General features: G+C 42.1%; 1 protein-coding gene across 3 annotated transcripts in view; it reads right to left on the bottom strand.

Annotated features, from left to right (window-relative positions):
- The window catches only part of phf21b (PHD finger protein 21B), a 266437-nt gene that overhangs the window by 69004 nt on the left and 175052 nt on the right, over positions 1 to 22381 (bottom strand). For all 3 annotated transcript variants that reach the window (XM_072484536.1, XM_072484535.1, XM_072484537.1), the window contains 3 exons: positions 20119 to 20241; positions 6609 to 6660; positions 2134 to 2210 (listed from right to left, as the gene is read on the bottom strand). In XM_072484536.1, the coding sequence (XP_072340637.1) occupies positions 2134 to 2210; positions 6609 to 6660; positions 20119 to 20241 (252 nt within the window). The remainder of the gene's footprint in view (positions 1 to 2133; positions 2211 to 6608; positions 6661 to 20118; positions 20242 to 22381) is intronic.

Here is a 22381-nt window from a genome sequence, read left to right on the forward strand (position 1 = left end):
AGGAACAGGCCCAATGGCTTTCCAAACCTGCAGCAAGCATGCTGCCCTTCTAACCTAAAACCATCTACATTTCCAGGGTCCATATGCCTTTATTCCCATCCTATTCTTGTATTTGTCAAGACGCCCCTTAAAAGTCACTATCGTACCTGCTTCCACCACCTCCTCCGGCAGCCAGTTCCGGGCACCCACTACTCTCTGGGTAAAAAAACTTCCTCGCACATCTCCTCTAATCTTTGCCCCTCGCACCGTAAACCTATGTCCCCTAGTAATTGACTCTCTCACCCTGGGAAAAAGTTTCTGACTATCCACTCTGTCCATGCTTCTCATAATTTTGTGGACTTCTATCAGGTCGCCCCAGTGAGAACAAACCGAGTTTATCCAACCTCAACCTCTATGGTTGCTTGGTATGGAGGGCTAATGTCCTCCATACCAAGCAACATCCTGGTAAACCTCTTCTGGACCCGCTACTACTCTGGATGCTGTCTAAGTGATGCTGCTGTGCTGAAAGCTCCATGTCTTACAGTAGTTGGCCAGCTTTGCGCTGTTTTTGCCCGTCTCACCATATTTTAACCCAAGTACATATGAACAGTCAGACACAAATCTATTGTACCCTTTCCATGTGATATTTTTTAGAGTGCGGAGATTAGGAGAAGATTTTTTATGTCAAGGGTTATTGGAGTGAGGAACATACACAGCGAGCTGTTAAGGCAGATACTATTGTACTTTTAAAGGGAAAATTGGAATAGAGCCTATAGGGAATGAACAGGATTCTAACCTTATTTTTGGATCGCTCTAGCAAGAGCCTGCATAGACACATTGGGCTAAACCTTCAGTAGAATAAACCTCTTTGGGTATACAACAGATTACATGGAGAGCCAAAATGGATACGCAAAGGATTTTGAACAAATATTTTTCAGGTCCATCGGGAATTCCGTTTGTGTGTATTGGAATTTGTTTCAGGAAATAATTAATGGAGAGTTACAGAAAATGTTTCACTATACACACACACAATATACATAAATAATCAAGTTTGTTGGAGAGATTTATACATGAGAATAGTTTTCACAATTTATTATTTCATGTCAGGGATGAAAGCAGAGACACCATGCAGCTGGCTCACTGATTCTACCAACTTTTCTGGAGCTTGGATAGGTTCCTGTTTGCCACATTGAAGTATTGAATATAGTTCCTGCAAACCAAGCTTCGGTAAGTAGCACAGCATGATGTACTTTCATGCACTGACCAACAGGAGTACTTACCACAAATTTCACAGACTACCATTCTGTCACCAATGACAATGATGACTAAAGAAACCCAAGGTTAAAATTGGACATTTATTTGTTATTAACGTATCAAGCAACAAACGTTTACTTCCGTTACTAAATTTGCAGAAAAAAGTGAATACCCAATAGTTTCTTGCCAGTGTAAATACTACATTTACTGGTGTGGCACAGTGGTTAGCACTGCTGCTTTACAGGACCAAGGACCTGGGTTCAATTCCAGCCTTCGGTGACTGTGTAGAGTTTGGACTTTCCCTCCGAGTCTGCGTGGGTTTCCACCAGGTGTGCAAAGATGTGCAGGTTAGGTAGACTGGCCATGCTAAATTGTCCCTTAGTGTCCATGGATGTGTAGGTTAGGTGGGTTATAGGTTTACAGGAATAGGGTGGGAAGTGGGCCTAACTGTGGTGCTCTTTCAGAGGATCGGTGGAAATGCAATGGGCTGAATGGCCTCCTTCTGCACTGTGGGAATATGATTATATGGTACTGGACGAATATGGTCTTTTTTCTTCTTTTTTTTCCAATTAAGGGGCAATTTAGCATGGCCAATTCACCTACCCTGAACCACGCAACTCAAGGAAACATAACATTCAAATATAGCTAAACATTTTTAGAAATTCTTTGACTTTATTTTACTTCACTTCAGTTAGTGGTACATTGAATAATAATCAAAGTAATCGTTTACAGAAAATGGCAATAAGCTTATCATTCGTGTGCGATGCACATACTCAGTGTGTATGTTAAGACTGTAGAGATCCTGACAACTTGAAGGGCTAAGCCAGTGTTGAGCAAATGGCACTTAACCAACCCATAAAAGCAACATATTATCCAAAATACAAAGTAATCGGTCATTACCTCTGGCTCAAACAATCCGCTGTATGTTGGATTGGCTGTGCTTCTTCTCTTTCTTTCCTGACGTCTGCTTTGGATTTCTGCAACCATGAGCACATTTCTGTTATAATCCAAGACATTCCAAATATTTGTTTTAAACAAAAACTGATGAACCAGAAGATGTCTTAAAAGCTGTATGTTATTAAATATTCTGGGCAGCACAGTAGCACAAGCGGATAGCACTGTGGCTTCACAGTGCCATGATCCCAAGTTCGATTCCCCGCTGGGTCACTGTCTGTGCGGAGTCTGCATGTTCTCCCCGTGTCTGCATGGGTTTCCTCCGGGTGGTCCGGTTTCCTCCCACAGTCCAAAGACGTGCAGGTTAGGTGGATTGGCCATGATAAATTGCCCTTTGTGACCAAAAGGTTAGGAGGGGTTATTGGTTACAGGGATAGGGTGGAAGCGAGGGCTTAAGTGGATCAGTGCAGATTCGATGGGCCGAATAGCTTCCTTCTGCACTATATGTTCTTTTGTGGTGCTCATTAACATTAGCTACAATATTGTGATAAATAAAGCCTTCTTAAAAAAAAAAACCATGTCACCACTATTTACAGTATTCAAATTTGCACATCATTCTAATTATATAAAAAGCAAATCAAAGATTTTGATTATTCTCAAAAGCTAGTAATCTAGCAAAATAAAAACATTGGCCTGTAACCTCTGAAACAGTGTTGTCGGGGGCGGGGAAACAGGGGTGGGTACCCCCAAAGATATGCTGCGGAGTCCCCCCACTCCTGGAGGTTCCCAGTTAAAAGATTGCATGGCAATTGTTTGGGAAGTTCAAATTTCTGATGGGCAATTGCCCTGCACTGGAAACCATCTGATAATGCGGTTTAAATTTCAAATTTCAGATGGTTCCAACTGTGTTACAGTAATAATTACCCAGAAAAATATTAAAGCACCCCCCACCCCACTGCATGACCATACTCGCACCAACACCAATTCCCCCATTCACCGAATGCCCACAGTAGTCCCCGACTAGCCCCTCACACCATCCCACAGGAACCCCCTCTCCCAACTGTCCTTCTTAACCTCCAACTACACCCACTATCCTGCCGGACTACACCCGCAACCTCCCCAGCTGCCCTCCTCACACCCTGACAACAACCCATTTCTCTTTCCCCCCCCCCCCCACTACCCCCTGCCTCAAATGACCGTCACCCCCACCGACTGCACTCCCCACACCCCTCACTGCCTTCCCTAACCCCCAAGTACCAACTACACCCCCAAACCTCGACTACCCTCCCCATCACCGACTATACCCACACCCCCAACTATTCCCCACCACCCTTACTGCGCTCCCCACCTCACCAGACCAGCTCCCCCAACCCCTGACAACCCAACAGCCCCCCCTCCCCCCCAGACTACACCGCCATCTTCCCCTGCCCCACCCCAAATCCTGCCCACTTACCTTATAATCTTGCCTACTCCCTGGCTTATCAGTGGCTGGACTCTTACCCATTTTACAGCAGTTAGTGCTGTAAAAAAAGGGCATGTCCTTCTTCCCACCAATGCTTCAACCCATGGGAACCTGCTGTGCTATATAGATCTCGCCCGGCCTGAGTCAGAAGGTCGGACGAGGTAGGGGTGGCTGAATTCCCAGGTAAATAACTAAGAGTAGAGTGGCAATCCAACTCAATTGCCACTCCACCAGAAGGATCCTGTAACAAACATCTTGAATAGGATCTTTTAATTGGTTCTACTTATCATCCTCACTCCTTAGAAAAATAGACGACAGAGATAACTCAGTAAAACACATCTGTAGATGAGAAAAATGCAAGAATGCAGTCAATTGTCCTTATATTTTATACATTCTTCACACAGCTGTAATAATTTTTGATAGAAATGCACTTGCATAGTAAGCTAGACTTTTGGCTTAAAGTATAAATTGAGATGTGTATGATGTTTACAGATCATTCTCAAGTTGTACTTGCCCGAGGGAGGCAAAACAATTTAATGGATTTGTATCAGCAAATTCTCCTCAAGAGGCAAGGATGGAATCATGTTGTTAAGAAGCAAACGTTTCATTTCACACTAGGAAGTGTCTAATCATATTAGGAATTCTTGTCCTGTTATAAAGGTGGTCTACAAATAGCTCTGGTTAGGTTGTTGTAATTCAGAATCAGGTAGTTATGGAATTGTACAAAAGGGCTATTCAGCATATTCTGCCTGTGCCAATTTTTGAATTTAGTATTTTTTCATTAACCTTGGAAATTGGTCCACTTTAAGTATATATCCAATTCCTTCTTGATAATTCCTATGGAATGATTCTAACAACCTTTCAGAGTTCCAGATCTCAACAACCTCTGCATGAAAAAAAAAAATCTAATTTTTCCCTCTTGTCCCTTTGCGAATTATTTTAAATTTAGAACCTGTTGTTGCCAATCCACATTCCAGAGGAAAGTTTCTCAGCACTTGCTCTATCAAAATCCCTCATTCTCTATTAGGTTTCCCCTTAACCTTCTCTGAAAAATAATATTGGTTTCTCCAATCTCTCCACATTACTGAAGTTCCTGATTTTTGATATCATCCAGATAACATCCTCTGTACCCTTGCCAAGGAATCCTTCCTATCTATACTGCTAAGAATAGTATGTAATACTCCAGCTGAGGCCTAAGCTATGATTTGTATATGTATTCAATACCCCTATTTGAAGCCAAATTTCCTGTATGCTTTATTTGTCTACTTAATTTGCCCTGCCACCTTCAAGCATTTGTGAATATGTATCCCAAGTACCTCTGCTCAAAAATATTCCCTCAAAATAGTACTCTTTAGATTACACTGCCTCTCCCTGTTGTTCATCCTATGTGCATCACTATATACTTACCTGTATTAAATTGTACCAGCCATGTGTTCGCCCATTTCAAAGTCTTCTAAAGTCTGCTACTTTTATGCTCATTACTTACTACATTGCTGAGCTTTAAATCACCTACAAATTTAAGAATTGTATTCCCTTAGTTAAGTCCAGGTGATTTTCATAAAACAAGAAAAGCAGTAATCCCAACAAATACCTGGGGGACTCCACTGCATATTTCTTTCCAATCAGAAAAACATCCATTCACCACCAATCTCTGCATTCTGTCCCTTAGCCAATCACATACCCAAATTAACACTGTCCCTTTAATACCATACGCTTCTATTTTCTGAATAAATCTATCATTTTTGTAGCATTTAGTTTGATGAGAGCACATTTGTTGCTCATCCCCAATTGCCCTTCAACTGAGTGGAAGCTAGGTCACCTCAGAGGGCAGTTCAGTGTCAACTACATTGCTGTAGAGCCACACATCGGCCAGATCAGGTAATGTTGGCAGATTTCCTTCCCTAAAAGGGTATTAGTGAACTAGATGGGTTTCTATAACAATAATAGATTCATGGAATGAGACAAGCTCATTTATTAATTGAATTCAAATTGCGCTAGCTGCTGTGGTGGAATTTGAACCTGTGTCTTAGTATTAGGCTGGGTCTCTGGAATATTAGTCCAATGGCATTACCACTACACCATCATCTGGCATCAAATTCAGTAAACCAAGCCATGGAGCATCTCATAAAGTGTTGCCCTGACTCAAGTTTGAGGGCAACATCCTGGAACAACATTTGCTCTCCAGAAGGCATGATTGGCATGGGAACGTGACATTAGAACTGTGACGACAGCTTCTGCTCCGAATGCCATATGAAAGAAGAAGAATCTAGTAATGTTCTCACTATAGTTGTTTGACTGATTGGCTATACCCCTCTCCACCTTTTTTGAACATTCCCAATCCTCCAGTACTCTGGCTGAGTCCAAGAAAGATTGAAATATTCTGCTATCTCCATCTTTGTTTTCCTCAGTAACCAAGGTGCATTCATCTCGACAGAATGACTTATCGACTGAGTGACTTGTAAACTTTGAATGATGCCAATCCATTTAGCACCACATACTTATCCCATATTTCAACTCCAACACGAACTTCATCCTCTTCCTTCGTGAAGACAGGTGCGAAGTACCCAGTTAGCACTGAAATCATGCCCTCTGATTTCACATGAGAATTTTCTTTTTTGTTATGTGAAGTACCCAGTTAGCACTGAAATCATGCCCTCTGATTTCACATGAGAATTTTCTTTTTTGTTATGTGAAGTACCCAGTTAGCACTGAAATCATGCCCTTTGCTTTCACATGTGAATTTTCTTTTCTGTCCCTAACAGGTTCAACCATTCCTTTATCATTTTTTTCTAAAACTTTATCTAAATTCATCAAAGACTTGTTGGCTTCTCTTTGCACCAAAATTAGAAGCAATCTATCCACACTGTTCTTGCCAGCAGTGAGAGAATTCGCAATAAACACATATGGAAAGAGGTTAGCTAAAACTTCAGGGATTAAAGATGGTGCCTGCTGTAGAGGACAAGACACAAATAATTCTTTTTTAAATTAATGTTGTTTCATGAAGTGCAATAGGACTTACCTTCCAAGTGTTCTGTAGTAACCAGGCCTAGGGACACCATAAAGGCAAGTTTCTGCAAATTTAAAATGTATATATTATTGGGGGTCTCTGTGAAGTCAGTCCCACGAAGGATCAATGACTCCCAACAACAAAAACAACCTGAGTTTATATCACACTTTTATTGTAGTGAAACATTCCAAGGCACTTCCACAGGAGTATTATTAAGTAAGATTTGACACTGAGTCACGCAAAGAGATATTAGGTCAAACACTTAGTCAGATAGTTTTGTTTTAAGGAGCATCATAAGTGAGAAGAAGTAGAGATGAAAAGGCTTAAGGAGGAAATTCCACAGCATCAGACCCAGAGAGCTGAAAGTATGACTAATAATAGTAGAGCGATTAACACTGAGAATGTTGAACAGGCCAGAACTGGAGGAATGCAGAGATTCCTGAAGGTTGTGGGGTTGGAAAAGAGTAGGGAGGAGGAGGGGAAAGGTCATGTTCAATTTTGAGAATAAGGACGAGAAATTTTTTTTTCATCAAGGCTTTGACGGATTGAGGGCCAGTGAGCAAGAGGGTGATGAACAAATAGGTCTTGGTGCAAATAAGGGTACGGTTAGCAGAGTAGTAAATGAGTTCAAGTTGATAGAGAGTGAAAAATAGGAGGCTGGTCAGGAGGCATTGGACCAGCCACATCTAGAGGTAAAAGTGCTTGGTTGCAGTATTTAACAACTGATAGAACATAGAACAGTACAGCACAGTACAGGCCCTTCAGCCCACGATGTTGTGCCGACCATTTATCCTAATCTAAGATCAATCTAACCTACACCCCTTCAATTTACTGCTGTCCATGTGCATGTCTGAGAGTCGCTTAAATGTCCCTAATGACTGACTCTACCACCTCTGCTGGCAGTGCATTCCACACACCCATCACTCTCATGTAAAGAACCTACCTCTGACATCTCCCCTATACCTTCCTCCAATCACCTTAAAATTATGTCTCCTCATGACAGCCATTTTCACCCTGGGGAAAAGCCTCTGGCTATCCACTCTATCCATGCCTCTCATCTTGTACACCTCTATCAAGACACCTCTCTGCCTTCTTCGCTCCAGTGAGAAAAGCCCTAGCTTCCTCAACCTTTCTTCATAAGACATGCCCTCCAGTCCAGGCAGCATCCCCTCTGTACCCTCTCCAAAGCATCCACATCCTTCCTATAATGAGGCGACCTGAACTGGACACAATATTCCAAGTGTGGTCTAGCTAGAGTTTTATAAAGCTGCAGCAAAACCTCGTGGCTCTTAAACTCAATCCACCTGTTAATGAAAGCCAGCACACCATACGCCTTCTTAACAACCCTATCAACCTGGGTGGCAACTTTGAGGGATCTATGTACATGGACCCCAAGATCCCTCTGTTCCCCACACTTCCAAGAATCCTGCCTTTAACCCTGTATTCAGCATTCAAATTCGACCTTCCAAAATGAATCACTTCACATTTATCAAGGTTGAACTCCATCTGCCACTTCTCAGCCCAGCTCTACATCCTGTCAATGTCCTGTTGTAACCTGCAACAACCCTCAACACTATCTATAACGCCACCAACCGTCGTGTCATCGGCAAACTTACTAACCCACCCTTCCACTTCCTCATCCAAGACATTTATAAAAACCACAAAGGGCGGAGGTCCCAGAACAGATCCTTGCAGGACACCACCCTCCAGGCGGAATACTTTCCATCCACTACCACTCGCTGTTTTCTTTCGGTCAGCCAATTCTGTATCCAGACAGCCAAATTTCCCTGTATCCCATGCCCCCTAACTTTCTGAATGAGCCTACCATGGGGAACGTTATCAAATGCCTTACTGAAATCCATATACCACCACATCCACTGCACGACCTTCATCAATGTGTCTCGTCACATCCTCAAAGAATTCAATGAGGCTTGTGAGGCATGACCTGCCTCTCACAAAGCCATGCTGGCTATCTTTAATCAAACAATGTTTTTCTAAATAATCATGAATCCTATCTCTCAGAATCCTTTCCGATATTTTGCTCACCACAGACGTAAGACTGATGAGTCTGTAATTCCCAGGGATTTCCCTATTCCCTTTCTTGAATAGGGGAACAACATTCGCCTCCCTCCAATCATCCGGTACTACTCCACTGGAGAGTGAGGACGCAAAGATAATCGCCAACGGCGCAGCAATCTCCTCCCTCGCTTCCCGTAGTAACCTTGGGTATATCCCGTCAGGCCCAGGGGTTTTATCTATCCTGATACTTTGCAAAATTTCTAGCACATCCTGCTTCTTAATATCAACCTGTTCGAGTCTATTAACCTGATTCACACTGTTCTCATGAGCAACAAGGTCCCTCTCTCTAGTGAATACTGAAGCAAAGTATTCATTTAGGGCCTCCCTCATCTCTTCAGACTCTAGGCACAAGTTCCCTCCACTATCCCTGATCGGCCCTACTCTCACTCTGATCATCCTCTTATTTGTCACATATGTGTAGAACGCCTTGGGGTTTTCCCTAATCCTTCCCGCCAGGGCTTTTTCATGCCTCCTTCTAGCTCTCCTCAGTCCATTTTTGAGTTCCTTCCTGGCTACCTTGTAACCCTCAAGAGCCGAGTCAGATCCTTGCTTCCTCAACCTTATGCAAGCTTCCTTCTTCCTCTTGACTGGAAGCTCCACTTCTCTTGTCATCCAAGGCTCCTTCACCTTACCATTCCTTCCTCGTCTCAGTGGGACAAAACAATTCAGCACTCGCAGCAAGTGCTCCTTAAACAATCCCCACATTACTATTGTGCATTTGAAATGAAAATGAAATGAAAATCGCTTATTGTCACAAGTAGGCTTCAAATGAAGTTACTGTGAAAAGCCCCTAGTCGCCACATTTCGGCGCCTGTTCGGGGAGGCTGGTACGGGAATTGAACCGTGCTGCTGACCTGCCTTGGTCTGCTTTAAAAGCCAGCTCTTTAGCCCTGTGCTAAACCAGCCCCAATTTCCCCAAGAACAATTGTTCCCACTTTATGCTCCTCAGCTCCTGTTATATTATAGCAATATAATTTCCCCTCCCCCAATTAAATACCTTCCCATACTGTGTGTTCCTTTCTCTCTCCATGACTATGGTAAAGGTCAAGGAGTTGTGGTCACTGTCACCGAAATGTTCTCCCACCGAGACATCTGACACCTGGCCTGGTTCGTTGCCGAGCACCAAGTCAAATATGGCCTCCCCCCCCTAGTCGGCCTATCTACATTGAGTCAGGAATCCTTCCTGTACACACCTGACAAAATCTGTTCCATCCAAACCATTTGCACTAAGGAGGTTCCAGTCAATATTAGGGAAGTTGAAGTCACCCATGACAACAACTCTGTTACTTCTGCACTTTTCCAAGATCTGCCACCCAATCTGTTCCTCTATCTCGCTGCTGCTATTCGGGGTCTATAGCAAACTCCCAATAAAGTGACTGCTCCTTTCTTGTTTCTGACTTCCACCCATATGAATCAGTAGACAAACCCTCCTAAACTACCTCCTTTTCTGCAGCTGTGGTACACTCCCTAATTAACAGTGCCACTCCCCCGCCTCTTTTACCTCCCTCCCTATTCTTCTGAAAACATCTAAACTCCGGAACATCTAACAATCCTGCCCCTGTGAAATCCATGTCTCCGTAATGGCCACAACATCGTAGTTCCAAGTACTGATCCATGCTCTAAGTTCATCTCCCTTATTTCTGACACTCCGTGCATTGAAACAGACACTTTAACCCATTCCACTGAGTGCAACTTTGCCATATCAACTGTCTATCCTTCCTCACAGACTTGCTGCATACTATTTCTGCCTGTTCAACAGCTACCCTATCCTCTGATCCATAGCTCTGGTTCCCATCCCCCTGCCAAATAAGTTTAAACGTTCCCAAAGAGCTCTAGCAAACCTTTCACCCAGGATATTGGTGCCCCTCCAGTTTAGGTGCAATCCGTCCTTCATGTACAGGTCCCATCTTCCCCAGAAGATATCCCAATGATCCACATATCTGAAGCCTTCCCTCCTGCACCAGCCTTGTAGCCACGTGTTCAGCTGCACTCGCTCTCTGTTCCTTGCCTCACTTGCACGTGGCACCGGCAGCAATCCTGAGATCACTACTCTGCTTGAGCTGATGAGCTGAGGTAGGTACAGAGACGGGTGTTCTTACAAAGGAGGAAGTAGGTAGTCTTGATAAGACAGGATATGCAGTCCAAAGTGCACCTCAGAGTCAAATAAAGTGGCAAAGTTACAAACAGCTCGTTCAGCCTCAGACATTGAAAGTGCGGTGACGAGGGACCAGAGAATGAAAACAAAATTGACCATCAAGGTAAGATGCTTGGTGGGCAGCACTGTGGAGCAGTGGTTAGTACTGCTGCCTCACGGCACCGAGGACCCGGGTCCGGGATCACTGTCACTGTCCGTGTGGAGTTTGCACATTCTTCCCGTGTCTGCATGGGTCTCACCCACACAACCAAAAGATGTGCAGGGTAGGTGGATTAGCCACGCTAAATTGCCCCTTAATTGGAAAATTATAAAAGATATTTAAAAAAGGAAGATGGTTGATTCTCTCTTGTTGGAGATGGCACTTGTGTGGTACAAATGTAACTTGCCACTTATCAGCCCAGTCCTGAATCATGTCCAGGTCTTTCTGCATATGCACATGGACTGCTTCAGTATCTGAGGAGTCGCAAATATGCTGGACATTAGTGAACATCCCCACTTCTGGCCTTATGATGGAGGGAAGGTCATTGATGAAGCAGTTGAAGATGGTTGGGCCGAGGACACTAGGAACCCCTGCAGGGATGCCCTGAGACTGACATGATTGATCTTTAACAACCACAACCGCCTTCCATGTCCTAGGTATGACTCCAACCAGCAGAGTTTTTCCCCAATTCCCATTGACTCGTTTTGTTAAAAAGCTTATTAAAAGTTAATTTACATATCAACCACACTATTCTCAGCATTTCATTATTTCATCAACAAATTCCACCAAATTTATTAAACAAGACTTATCTTTAACAACTTCATGATGTGTTTAATTAATTAGCCCATACTTTGCTAAGTGACAATTAACTTTGTCCCTGATTATTGTCAAGATTGGATCCAAAGTTGAAATGGAAAGCTACAGGAGGATTGGTCAAGACATTGTTTGATCTACAGAGAAAATACTTTTCATAACAGATATAACTAAAGAGGCAAGGGCTGCAGAACAAGCAGGAGTTTGAGTGACTCTTGTGTTGAATCCTGGAAATGCAGAGTTGACAGATGAAGAATTGTCTCATTCCATTATCACTTCCTTCGGTGAACTGTTACTATCTGGTCAATGAATACTGAGCAGCTTCAAAATACAATCTAAACCATTCTTCTGCAGTGGGAATTATTAAAATAATTTATGAAATGAAAATCGCTTATTGTCACAAGTAGGCTTCAAATGAAGTTACTGTGAAAAGCCTCTAGTCGCCATATTCCGGCGCCTGTTTGGGGAGGCTGGGAATTGAACCGTGCTGCTGGCCTGCCTTGGTCTGCTTTCAAAGCCAGTGATTTAGCCCTGTGCTAAACCAGCCCCGATATCAGCAAGGATTTTCAATAAATATGTTCTGATCATGAAAAAAAAAGCTTCTCCACCATACACATTAAAGTGACTGGCTTGTGGTTGCCAGGTTTATACCTCTTTGATGTCTTGAACAAGGATGCACAACATCTGCAATTTCTAACTTCACTCGCCTCAGTAAAGTAGGATACATTCCATCCAAACTAGGTGATCTTTCTGCTGTGAATACTGCCAACATTTGGATCAGAGAGCCAACACAGTATGCAGTGCTATATTATATTTGCTGCCCATGATGTGGTCTCCTCTGTATTGGGGTGATCACTTTGCTAAACAGCTCCATTCAGTCCACAAGTGTGATCCTGACCTGGACACTTGTCAGTTTAGTTCTCTGTCTCACTCCATTTTAACATCATTCTGACTTATCTGTCCTCAGACTCCTACATTGTTCCAATGAAGCTCAATAGAAACTTAAGGAACAACACCTCATCTTTCTATCAGGCACGTCACAGCCCCCAGACTCAATATTGAGTTCAACGATTTCAGATTGTAACTACTGCTTCCATTTTTTGGACAGCAGTAATTTAGTTATTTTTTTAAATTGGCCAATTACCATGCCCTTTTGCCTTGCACCGTTTGTCAATTAATCACTCCCACCTCATCACAGGTTTTCCCTTTTGTTCTTGACACCTTTCCCCTTTTCTGACATCTTACTTACCTAAACATTGTTGCATCTCTAACTTTTTTCAGTTTTGTGAAAAAGTATCCTCGGTTGCTGCCTGATTTCTGTGTTTCCAGCATTTTCTGTTTTTATTAAACTATTTATCTGGCCATCTAAGTTAGTGCAGTCTGTAAGCTTGGATATACGGTTTTACATTCCATCATCTAAATCACTAATAAACATTGTGGAAACCTGCTGGCCAAGTTCAGATTCTAGGGGCTTATTGTTAGTCACATTCGGCCACACAATCTTAAATCATGCTGTACTTCTATTTTATATTTATAAATGATGTTATTCATCTCACTATAAAAACAAAGTCAAATATCTTATTCAGGGTTTGGTGATACTAAGACACTCAATTAAGGTAAATGCAGTTACATTTGCAAACTGAGCTGAGTCACATGATCAAATGACATAATTAAGCATCACATGAGATTTTACATAGAATTTACAGTGCAGAAGGAGGCCATTCGGCCCATCGAGTCTGAATGCCGTATGATGAAATGTCACATAAGCGAGTCTACAGGAACACAAAACCAGATTTGGCAACCATGCACCCAAATTGACTTTTACCCAGAGAAAAAGCGGTCAGAGAAAAGCCTCTTGTGCAACACCACCACTTCTACGCACTCTTCAATAAACTTCCTCAAATCTTTCCCTCCATTTTCTCCCTAAAATTTTTATCCCATTTGCAAACATTCCCCAACTCCGTATCCCTTAACCTGCTAATACTCTCCTGGATGTTACTTTGTCAAAGGCCTTCTTAAAGTCCATGTACACGATATCTACCCCAATTCCTCCATCTTCTTGATCTGTCACTTCAGAACCACAGAAAATACAGTGCAGACTACATCTTCAAAAAAATTCTCTCAGATTTGTCAAGTTTAAGCTTCCATTCTGAAATTTGCCTTGGCTGTTTTAAATTATTTTCTCTTTATTTGCATACATGCTAACTTGATTTTTAATTAGAATGTCAAAAGTTTGCCTTTCACTGACCTGTGATTAGCTCCCCATTTTGAAAATGTGTATTATATTGGCTACTCTCCAGTTGTGCAGAACACATGACTCAAAGAAACAAGAAATATAATTTCTAGGACCTGCTGTATTTCTTCCCCCATTTCCCTTTTGATCCTGCAACGTACCCAACATTTAGTTCTCTGTTAGGTTAACTACTTCTTTAGTTTTTTTTTGTACTTTTTGTTATATCAAAAATTGACAAGTTCTCTCCAAAATGCCCATCGACCATAAACATAACCACAAAGTACTTACGAGAGATCTCCACCAATTTTTTAAATTCTTTAATTCATGGCCACTCGTTCAAGAGTGCCACTCTCATTTCATAGATCACAGAATTTACAGTGCAGGAGGCCATTCGACCCATCAAGTCTACACCGACCCTTGGAAAGAGCACTGTATTTAAGCTCACACCACGCTATCCCCGTAACACCTCCACGCTATCCCCGTAACTCAGTAACACCACCTAATCTTTTTGGACACTTAAGGGCAATTTAGCATGGCCAATCCACCTAGCACTCACATCTTTGGACTGTGGGAAGAACCCGGAGGAAACCCACGCAGCCACACAGAGAACGTGCAGACTCCGCACAGACAGTGACCCAAGCCGGGAATCGAATCTGGGACCCTGGAGGTAAACAACAGTGCTCACCAATGTGCTACAATGCCGCCCCCTTTTAATTCCCCTTTCTATTTGTAAAATATTTAACTGTCCTTTTGGGTGTTTCAGATGCTCTTCTCATACTCCCTCTTTACATTCCTTATCCCTCGGTTAACCAAATTATTTTCTATAATCCTCATTTTATTACAGTAATACTTACAGGCCCCACATTTCCACTTCCAAGTTTAGTTTGTTTCAAATCCTTTTACTTGCCCATGCCATCCTGTCACTTAAAAGTAATCCAATTTTTAAATGGTTTATGTATATTATGCACCACTGCACCTTATGTTGAAAAAAAAAATCTATTTTTGATCGTCAGTCCAATGTGCTAATTTTGCTTTCCACCTTACTTCAATTAACTTAATGAACTTTCAAAGTTTTTCAACTTGCACTCATCAGGATAGCTTGCAAAAAACTACCACCAGCAATGGGGAAAACAAATCATACTCCATGAGAAGAGCATGATGATCGGTTGGTAAATGGACTTTGATTGATGGAGGTATTGCAATGGAGGATGGAACACTATGTAACTGCCCAGCTTTGTTCAAATTCAAACTTTGCAGCAAGTCAACTCGGATTTGTCAAGATATTGCCATGGGAAATTAACCAGGGAAAGACTATGCCCTATGATTTTTGTTTAGTTGAAAAAGGTGCAATGTGTGGGCATGTTGCTTCTGTCTGTAAAGGACAGGGCCCTACATGTGGCTTCTAGCATGTGTAAATGAGCCACACTGTGAAGAAGACGAACAATCTTAAATTGGTTTTCAGTGTAATTCTTAGCACAATCTGGATTGTTTGGCAGGTGTTGCCCAATCGCGGAATCACATCTAAAGTTGGACACTATGTTTTGAGTTCACAACAGGCTGACCGTAATTAACCAGCTGTGCATACACAATTTTTAGTAGGCTTGCAGTCTGGCTAATTTACACATGCTAGAAGCCACAAATATTTACACACAGGGCCCTGTCCTTTCCAGACAGAACACGTTCACACACTGCATCTATTTCAACTAAACAAAATCTTAGGGAACAATCATTCCTGGTACATTCCCCAGAGCAATGCCTTGACTAATCAGTCGACCTGCCCGGTTTGAATTTGAATATAGTTGGGCAGTTAACTGTTCCACACTGCATTCTCCTAGACAATGCCTCCACCAGGGTCCATTTGCCAACTGATCAGCATTCTCTTCCCATGCAGTATAAATTGTTCCCCCGTTAATGTTGGTAATTTATTTATTTTTTAATTTAAAGTGCCCAATATTTTTTCCAATTAAGGGACAATTTTGTGTGGCCAATCCACCTACCCTGCACATCTTTTTGGGTTGTGGGGGTGAGACCCACGCTCACACGGGGAGAATGTGCAAACTCCACACAGACAGTGACCCGGGAATGTTGGCAATTTCTTGCAAGCTATCCTGATGTGTACAAGTCAAAAGCTTTGGTAGAATTTTTTTTTTCCCAGAAAAAAACATGTTCTGTACTACTAAATGACTATTACGCAATGTTCTAAAATTTGCCCCTCTGATATATTGGATTTGTAGGAAACCTTATTTTCTCCCATTTAATTAAATTTTATATAATTATTGCTAATCTCTAGGTCAACCCCATATTTAAATCACCCACTTGATTTTTTTTAAAATACAAATGAATTGCTTTGAATTATAATCAGTTATGTTATGAAATATGCCAACCTATTAGTACGCAGAAATTCCCTGCAAACAGCAAGGAGGTGAATGAATAATGATCTTGATGCTGTAGATATATGATGATATAGATTAAGGCAAGAATGTTTGCCATAACACTAGGAGAAGCATTTGCTCTTTTTCAAATGCTACTCTGAAACTTATAAAATCCACTTAATTCGCTGAGCAAATTAGTTTATAAATCAAAACCATCAAATGTTCCAACTGGTCTATAATATGTTAATCATCAATTTCCGTCCCTTAAAGCATAAGTCTGTAGTCTGGTTCTACAGATGACCACAGATTTCCAATATCTTGTTCAAGTGTTCAATTCTCATACACATCCTTACGTACCTTGTCAGCTGGCTTTTTAAACTATGAGCATCTTGGCCACATTCAAAGTCCAGTCACGCATCCACTTTCCCGCAGGATGTACAGATATGTATGTAAATCTCCCATGGCATTCCCATAGTGAACACTGTACTTTGTGAGCCTTGTACATCTCTCATTATACAGCTTTGATGTCTCTGTCCATAGTGGTACCCGTTAAAATTAATGGAAGCATTTCTTCAGCATCAGCAATTGACACAAAGTGCCACTAAGTGTCATGAGGAAGCATAACAATTGTAAGTGCACATGGTCCAAAGATTTATGTATACAAACAGATCTTCCATGTGTATTTGCAGCTTTGGAAAAAGTTTAGAGGAAGGTCATGAAATTGATTCTCAGTTCAAAATACCTTTGCTGTTCTAATCCGCTCAAAAAGCTTAATCGTCTTTAAATCTCTGATTTGGTTAAGGTGTTTGAAATAATGAAGGAACTAGACAAATTAACACATTGATAATTTAATTTAACTAAATTGGAAGGAGCAGGGGTTAACTTTATGTCATGCAATGGAGATGGTAGAAGATTTTTTAAAAAAACATACCAGAGAATAGTACACAAATAGGAGCAGATATGCCCATCAAGCCAGCTCCGCCATTCAGTTTGATCATGGCTGATCTTGGGCTTCAACTCCATTTTCCCAATTAGTCCCCATAACCTTTAATTCCCTGCAAGACCAAACATCTGTCCATTCCAGCCTTAAATGTATTTAATGATGCAGCATTGGAACGGGTGCAGAGGAGATTTACCAGGATTTTGCCTGGTATGGAGGGAAGATCTTATGAGGAAAGGCTGAGGGACTTGAGGCTGTTTTCGTTAGAGAGAAGAGGTTTAAGAGGTGATTTAATAGAGGCATACAAGATGATCAGAGGATTAGATAGGGTGGACAGTAGAGCCTTTTTCTTCGGATGGTGATGGCCAGCACGAGGGGACATAGCTTTAAATTGAGGGGAGATAGATACAGGACAGATGTCAGAGGTAGGTTCTTTACTCAGAGAGTAGTAGGGGCATGGAATGCCCAGCCTGCAACAGTAGTGGACTCGCCAACATTAAGGGCATTTAAATGGTCATTGGATAAACACATGGATGATAATGGAATAGTGTAGATGGGCTTTAGATTGGTTTCACAGGGCGGCGCAACATCGAGGGCCGAAGGGCCTGTACTGCGCTGTGATGTTCTATTATTATTATTATCCAAAGCCCTCTGGGTTAGAGAATTTCAAAGATTCACAACCCTTTCAGTGAAGTAATTTCTCCTCATTTCAGTCCTAGGGCAGCACGGTGGCACAGTGATTAGCAATGCTGCCTCACAGCTCCAGGGACCCGGGTTCGATTCTGATCTTGGTTGACTGTGGAGTTTCTCCCTGTATCTGCGTGTGCTTCCTCTGGGTGCTGCAATTTCCTCCCACAGTTCAAAGATGTGCAGGTTAGGTGGATTGGCCATGGTTACAGGGTTAGATAGGGTGTTCTTTCAGAGGGTTGGTGCAGACTTGGTGGGCCATAAGGTCTCCTCCTGCACTGTAGTGATTATATAGTCCTAATAGAGCTGTTCATGCAGTGAGTGAAGAGAGTAGAACTGGTTCTTGGCTGTAGCAGAGATTATATCTTAAAAACCGGGGTGTCAAATAATACAAGTCATGGTCAATCTGGTCTCCTGAATTAGTTTTGATTGTCTGTTGGGTTAGAGAGGCATATTCCAGGTTTTTCCAGAGATCATAGAACGTTGAGCACAGAATTAGGCTATTTGGCTCATTGTGCCCGCTCTTTGCAAGAACTGTCCAATTATTCCAACACCCCACTTCTTCCCCCCCATGGCCTTGCAAATGTGTTTCAAGTATTTGTCCAATTCCCTTCTTAAAATGTAATATTGAATCGGTTTTCCAATCCTTTTCAGGTAGTGCATTCAAGATCGTAACTCCGTGCATAAAAATGTTTTACCCGTGTTGCCTCTGTCTATAGCCTCTCAAAGGCCATGATATCCTTCCGAAAGCTTTGCGCCCAGAACACACACACACACACACACACAAATATAATTTGCCTTTAATAATTTGTTCAGGTTTTCACTTATTAACCTAAATTTTCCAAGTGCCGTTTAACTTTGTCTGGATTAAATCTAAACGTTTCCCCACCATTGATGTTCAGCTGATTGTCCTCTCCCTTCATTTAATAGAGGGGTAACATTTGCAATTCTCCAGTCTTCTGTAACCTTTCCCATGTCTAAGGAGGATTATAAGATTGTGTAAACTAGTATGCTCCATATTACCTTTCTACTTTGTTTTTTTTTAAAACGTTGCCAACCATCATCTATCTATTTTTACTCTATTTTTTCTCTCAACTATTTTATCCAGTACTGTGACATTGGCAGAAGCGTCTTCTTTGCATAAACTGAAAATGGTCTTTTTGGTCTATAATCAGTTGTATCCTTAACTTTGACTATTTATGTTTGGAGACTACTGGTGGGTAGGAAGTGTCTGAATTATGGTGTATAATGCATCACAACTATATGGGAGGCCTAGATGGAAACTAGATGGGCTAGTTAAGTCTTTTCATGTCTGACATGTTGATATGTCAGGTCCCAATGGTAGGAAACAATTACAAATAGAGAAAACAAAAATCTAAATTTAATACAGAAGTAAAATTCTGTGATCTGAAATGTTTAACTCCCTTTCTCCATATGTTGCCTGGCTTGCCAAACTTCCAACATTTTCTGTTTTTATTTTAAATTTTATACTGTGGTTTTGAATCAATTAAATCAAATACCATGGGAAGGTTCTCTACTATGAGGCAAATAAGCAGAGAGAGAATCTGCAATGATGAAACATTCTAAACTTAAGTTTAGCACAGAAGAAGAATATGTTTTTTAAAAATCAGGCCTTTCTTATAAGCAAGGAAAATTACACAATTCTCCTCTCAAAGTTACAACACATGACATTGGTGATCAATGATTCTCTGGAGCAGGTTTAGAACATGTATTTTGGTGGGTGTCAGAGGGGGGGAAATCAGGAGCAATAAATCAGATCCATTGCAACACAATTATTGTTAGGCGAGAAGTGGAAACTGCAGAGTATTACACCTCTCTCATCAGGTGAGGCGAAGTGAACAAGGAGCAATGTTGGGGTGTAACCAGAGCAAGCCACTCTTCTGGCCAATTGAATTGGAACAGGCTCCTTGCCAGGTTGGGAAAATGCAGTGGATCCACTGTGGAATAAGGAATGGGAACTGCAACATGCCTTGCATTCAGCTGGACAGAAAACTCAATAGTGCTTCTTTGTGTCAGGATGCAGAACTGGCATAAGCCAGCTATTAGAATTGAGGCTGGGAATTGGGAAATAAATTACTTAAAAGTTATTTGACACACAGAACCAACTTAACTGGAAGGAAACTGGACAAATGAATCTTTCACTATTACACCGTTCCCCTTAAAATTTAATTTATAAGTTGTGCTAGAGCAAATTTAATGTAAGCAAATGTAACCACTCCATTTTCACTTTGAACTGGTTTACCTCAGGGTTTTCTTCTCTCTTCGATTTTGTGAAAAGATGGCCCTGAGGTTGTTCGCCTAGAATCTTCCTTTTCTCTGTCAGATGACCTGTTGTGGACTGAGTTTGTGGCTGAATGATTAATACCTACCAAAAAAATGACAAAAAGTAAGCGATCATATATCCACAGGAATCTGTATTTCGTATGCAAAATAATATACTTTTATTTAATAGAAAAATCTTGAATATTGCATTTTGATGAAGTAAAACCAAACATGTGGAACATGAACTAACAAAATCATCTTCAGGACAAGCTCATACAGTACACAAAAATTAGTACGCTATTTAAGGTAGGATCAATCTTGACCTGACTATTAATCCACAAATAACACGGATTTCCAAACTGGAATTGCTACTGCCACTTTCTCTGTTTTATTTCATTTGGATTTGTCACGTGTACCGAGGTACAGTGAAAAGTATTGTTCTGCGTACAGTCCAGACAGATTGTTCCATAGATGAAAAACATAGATCATAAAACAGATACACAATATAAATACATAGACACAGACATCAGATGAAGCATACATAGTGTAGTGCTACTCAATAAAAAGATCAGTTCGGTCCATAAGGGGGTCATTCAGGAGATTGGTAACATGCACTCCAAGCTGAGTATCCATGCCTTTCCCCTAACTTACCATTGTCAAACAGCTCCCATCACCATGCTTTTCTTGGCAGCAATCGGCATCACCCTCCAAAATGCTCTCACATTCTGCCCTCACCATCTCACTACTCTGTCTTTCTGCTTCCCGATTAGCAACAGGCCCACTAAACCCTGGAACCATCTTTCCTCGTCTGAGTGCTTACAAACATATGGACCACTCTCCCATCCCTCAAGTTTTCCCTCCTACCACCATCCAACATCAAGCACTCAAAGTTCTTGTGTTATAACTCAGATTGCCAGGCAGTGAAAGATAAAACTGAGGAATAAGTTACAGTGATGTGCACCTCCAATTCAACAATCATAGTTTCAGGCAGTTCCTATGTGCAGGTGAATCCCCGATTAATGCCAACGACCTGACTACAATTAATTATCCAATTAACAGATTCACTTCCCTCTAAGTAAAAATAAAATAAAAGACTTTATGGACTGGATTTTCCCATCCCGAAGTGGGGTTGAATTGCATCGAGAAGGCATGACCCGAATCTAGGATTCCCATCCCCATTCCTGGAACCGACAACTTTCAGCGATGCAGGATAAGAGGACAGGGTGGAAGCCAACATGCTAATGTCCCAGCTTTGCTAATAACATGGCAGAAGTGGGCATTTCAAACCTTCTGCAATTTTCATCCAGTTGGGGCCATTTTGGAAGGTGATGTGATTCATGCAAGGACAGAGGTGTCGTGAATGATGAGGGAACCACTTCTGACATTTGGCAAGCTGTCTTGGGACTGAACAGCATTATGAAAGTGAAAAGGTCTTCAGAATCTAATTTCCCACTGACCATCACAAACCTCCCCAGATCCGCCAATATATTCCCCACCTCATTCGCCACCCGCTTATTTAAAAACACTGCCCTGCTCCCCCTTCATATCTAACCTTGAATGGAAGACTTGCACTACACATCCTTTCCATAGTCTAATCTGGTCTCTGAACTTCAAATGCATTTCTTGCAACAAGGCCATATCCACCTTCAAGCTGCCCAAGTGCGCAAACACGCACGGCTGCTTGACTGGCCCATTCAGCCCTCTCACGTTCCGTGTGACCAGCATGATCTGGGGGCACCCCGCAGCCCTCCACTGCCGATCAACCGTATCCCACCTTGGGCCAGTCCCCGGCCCATGTCACACAACCTTCCAGGTCCGCCCTCGGATGTCCACCATCACCAACCCCCTCCCCGCGCCACCATAGCAGCCTTACCCTTGTCAGCAGACTCCCCCTCACCCCCCGCCCCCCTCAACAATTCCATCTCCCTCTTACACTCTAGCCATCTGCTCATCCCCCACTGCATATCTGTTAACTAGCCAGCCTTGCTAGCCTGGCAGCTCGCGCCCATGGCCCCCAACTCTTCCTGGAGGGGGGGTGGAGGATAAGTGCGAGCAGTGTCGGGGGGCGTCCAACCAACATGTTCTGGTCCAGCCGCAGCAAGTTCTGAAATGTCTTTTTTGAGACCAAATTCAAGGTTGCATGGTTCGAGATGGAGCCATGCCCATCTGTGGCGGTCTTTGGCAGGTCAGAGCATCCAGAGCACTACACAGGGAGCGGGCTGTGACAACTCAATGTGACAATG

This window comes from Scyliorhinus torazame, chromosome 19, assembly GCF_047496885.1.
Source record: "Scyliorhinus torazame isolate Kashiwa2021f chromosome 19, sScyTor2.1, whole genome shotgun sequence".
NCBI lineage: Eukaryota > Metazoa > Chordata > Chondrichthyes > Carcharhiniformes > Scyliorhinidae > Scyliorhinus > Scyliorhinus torazame.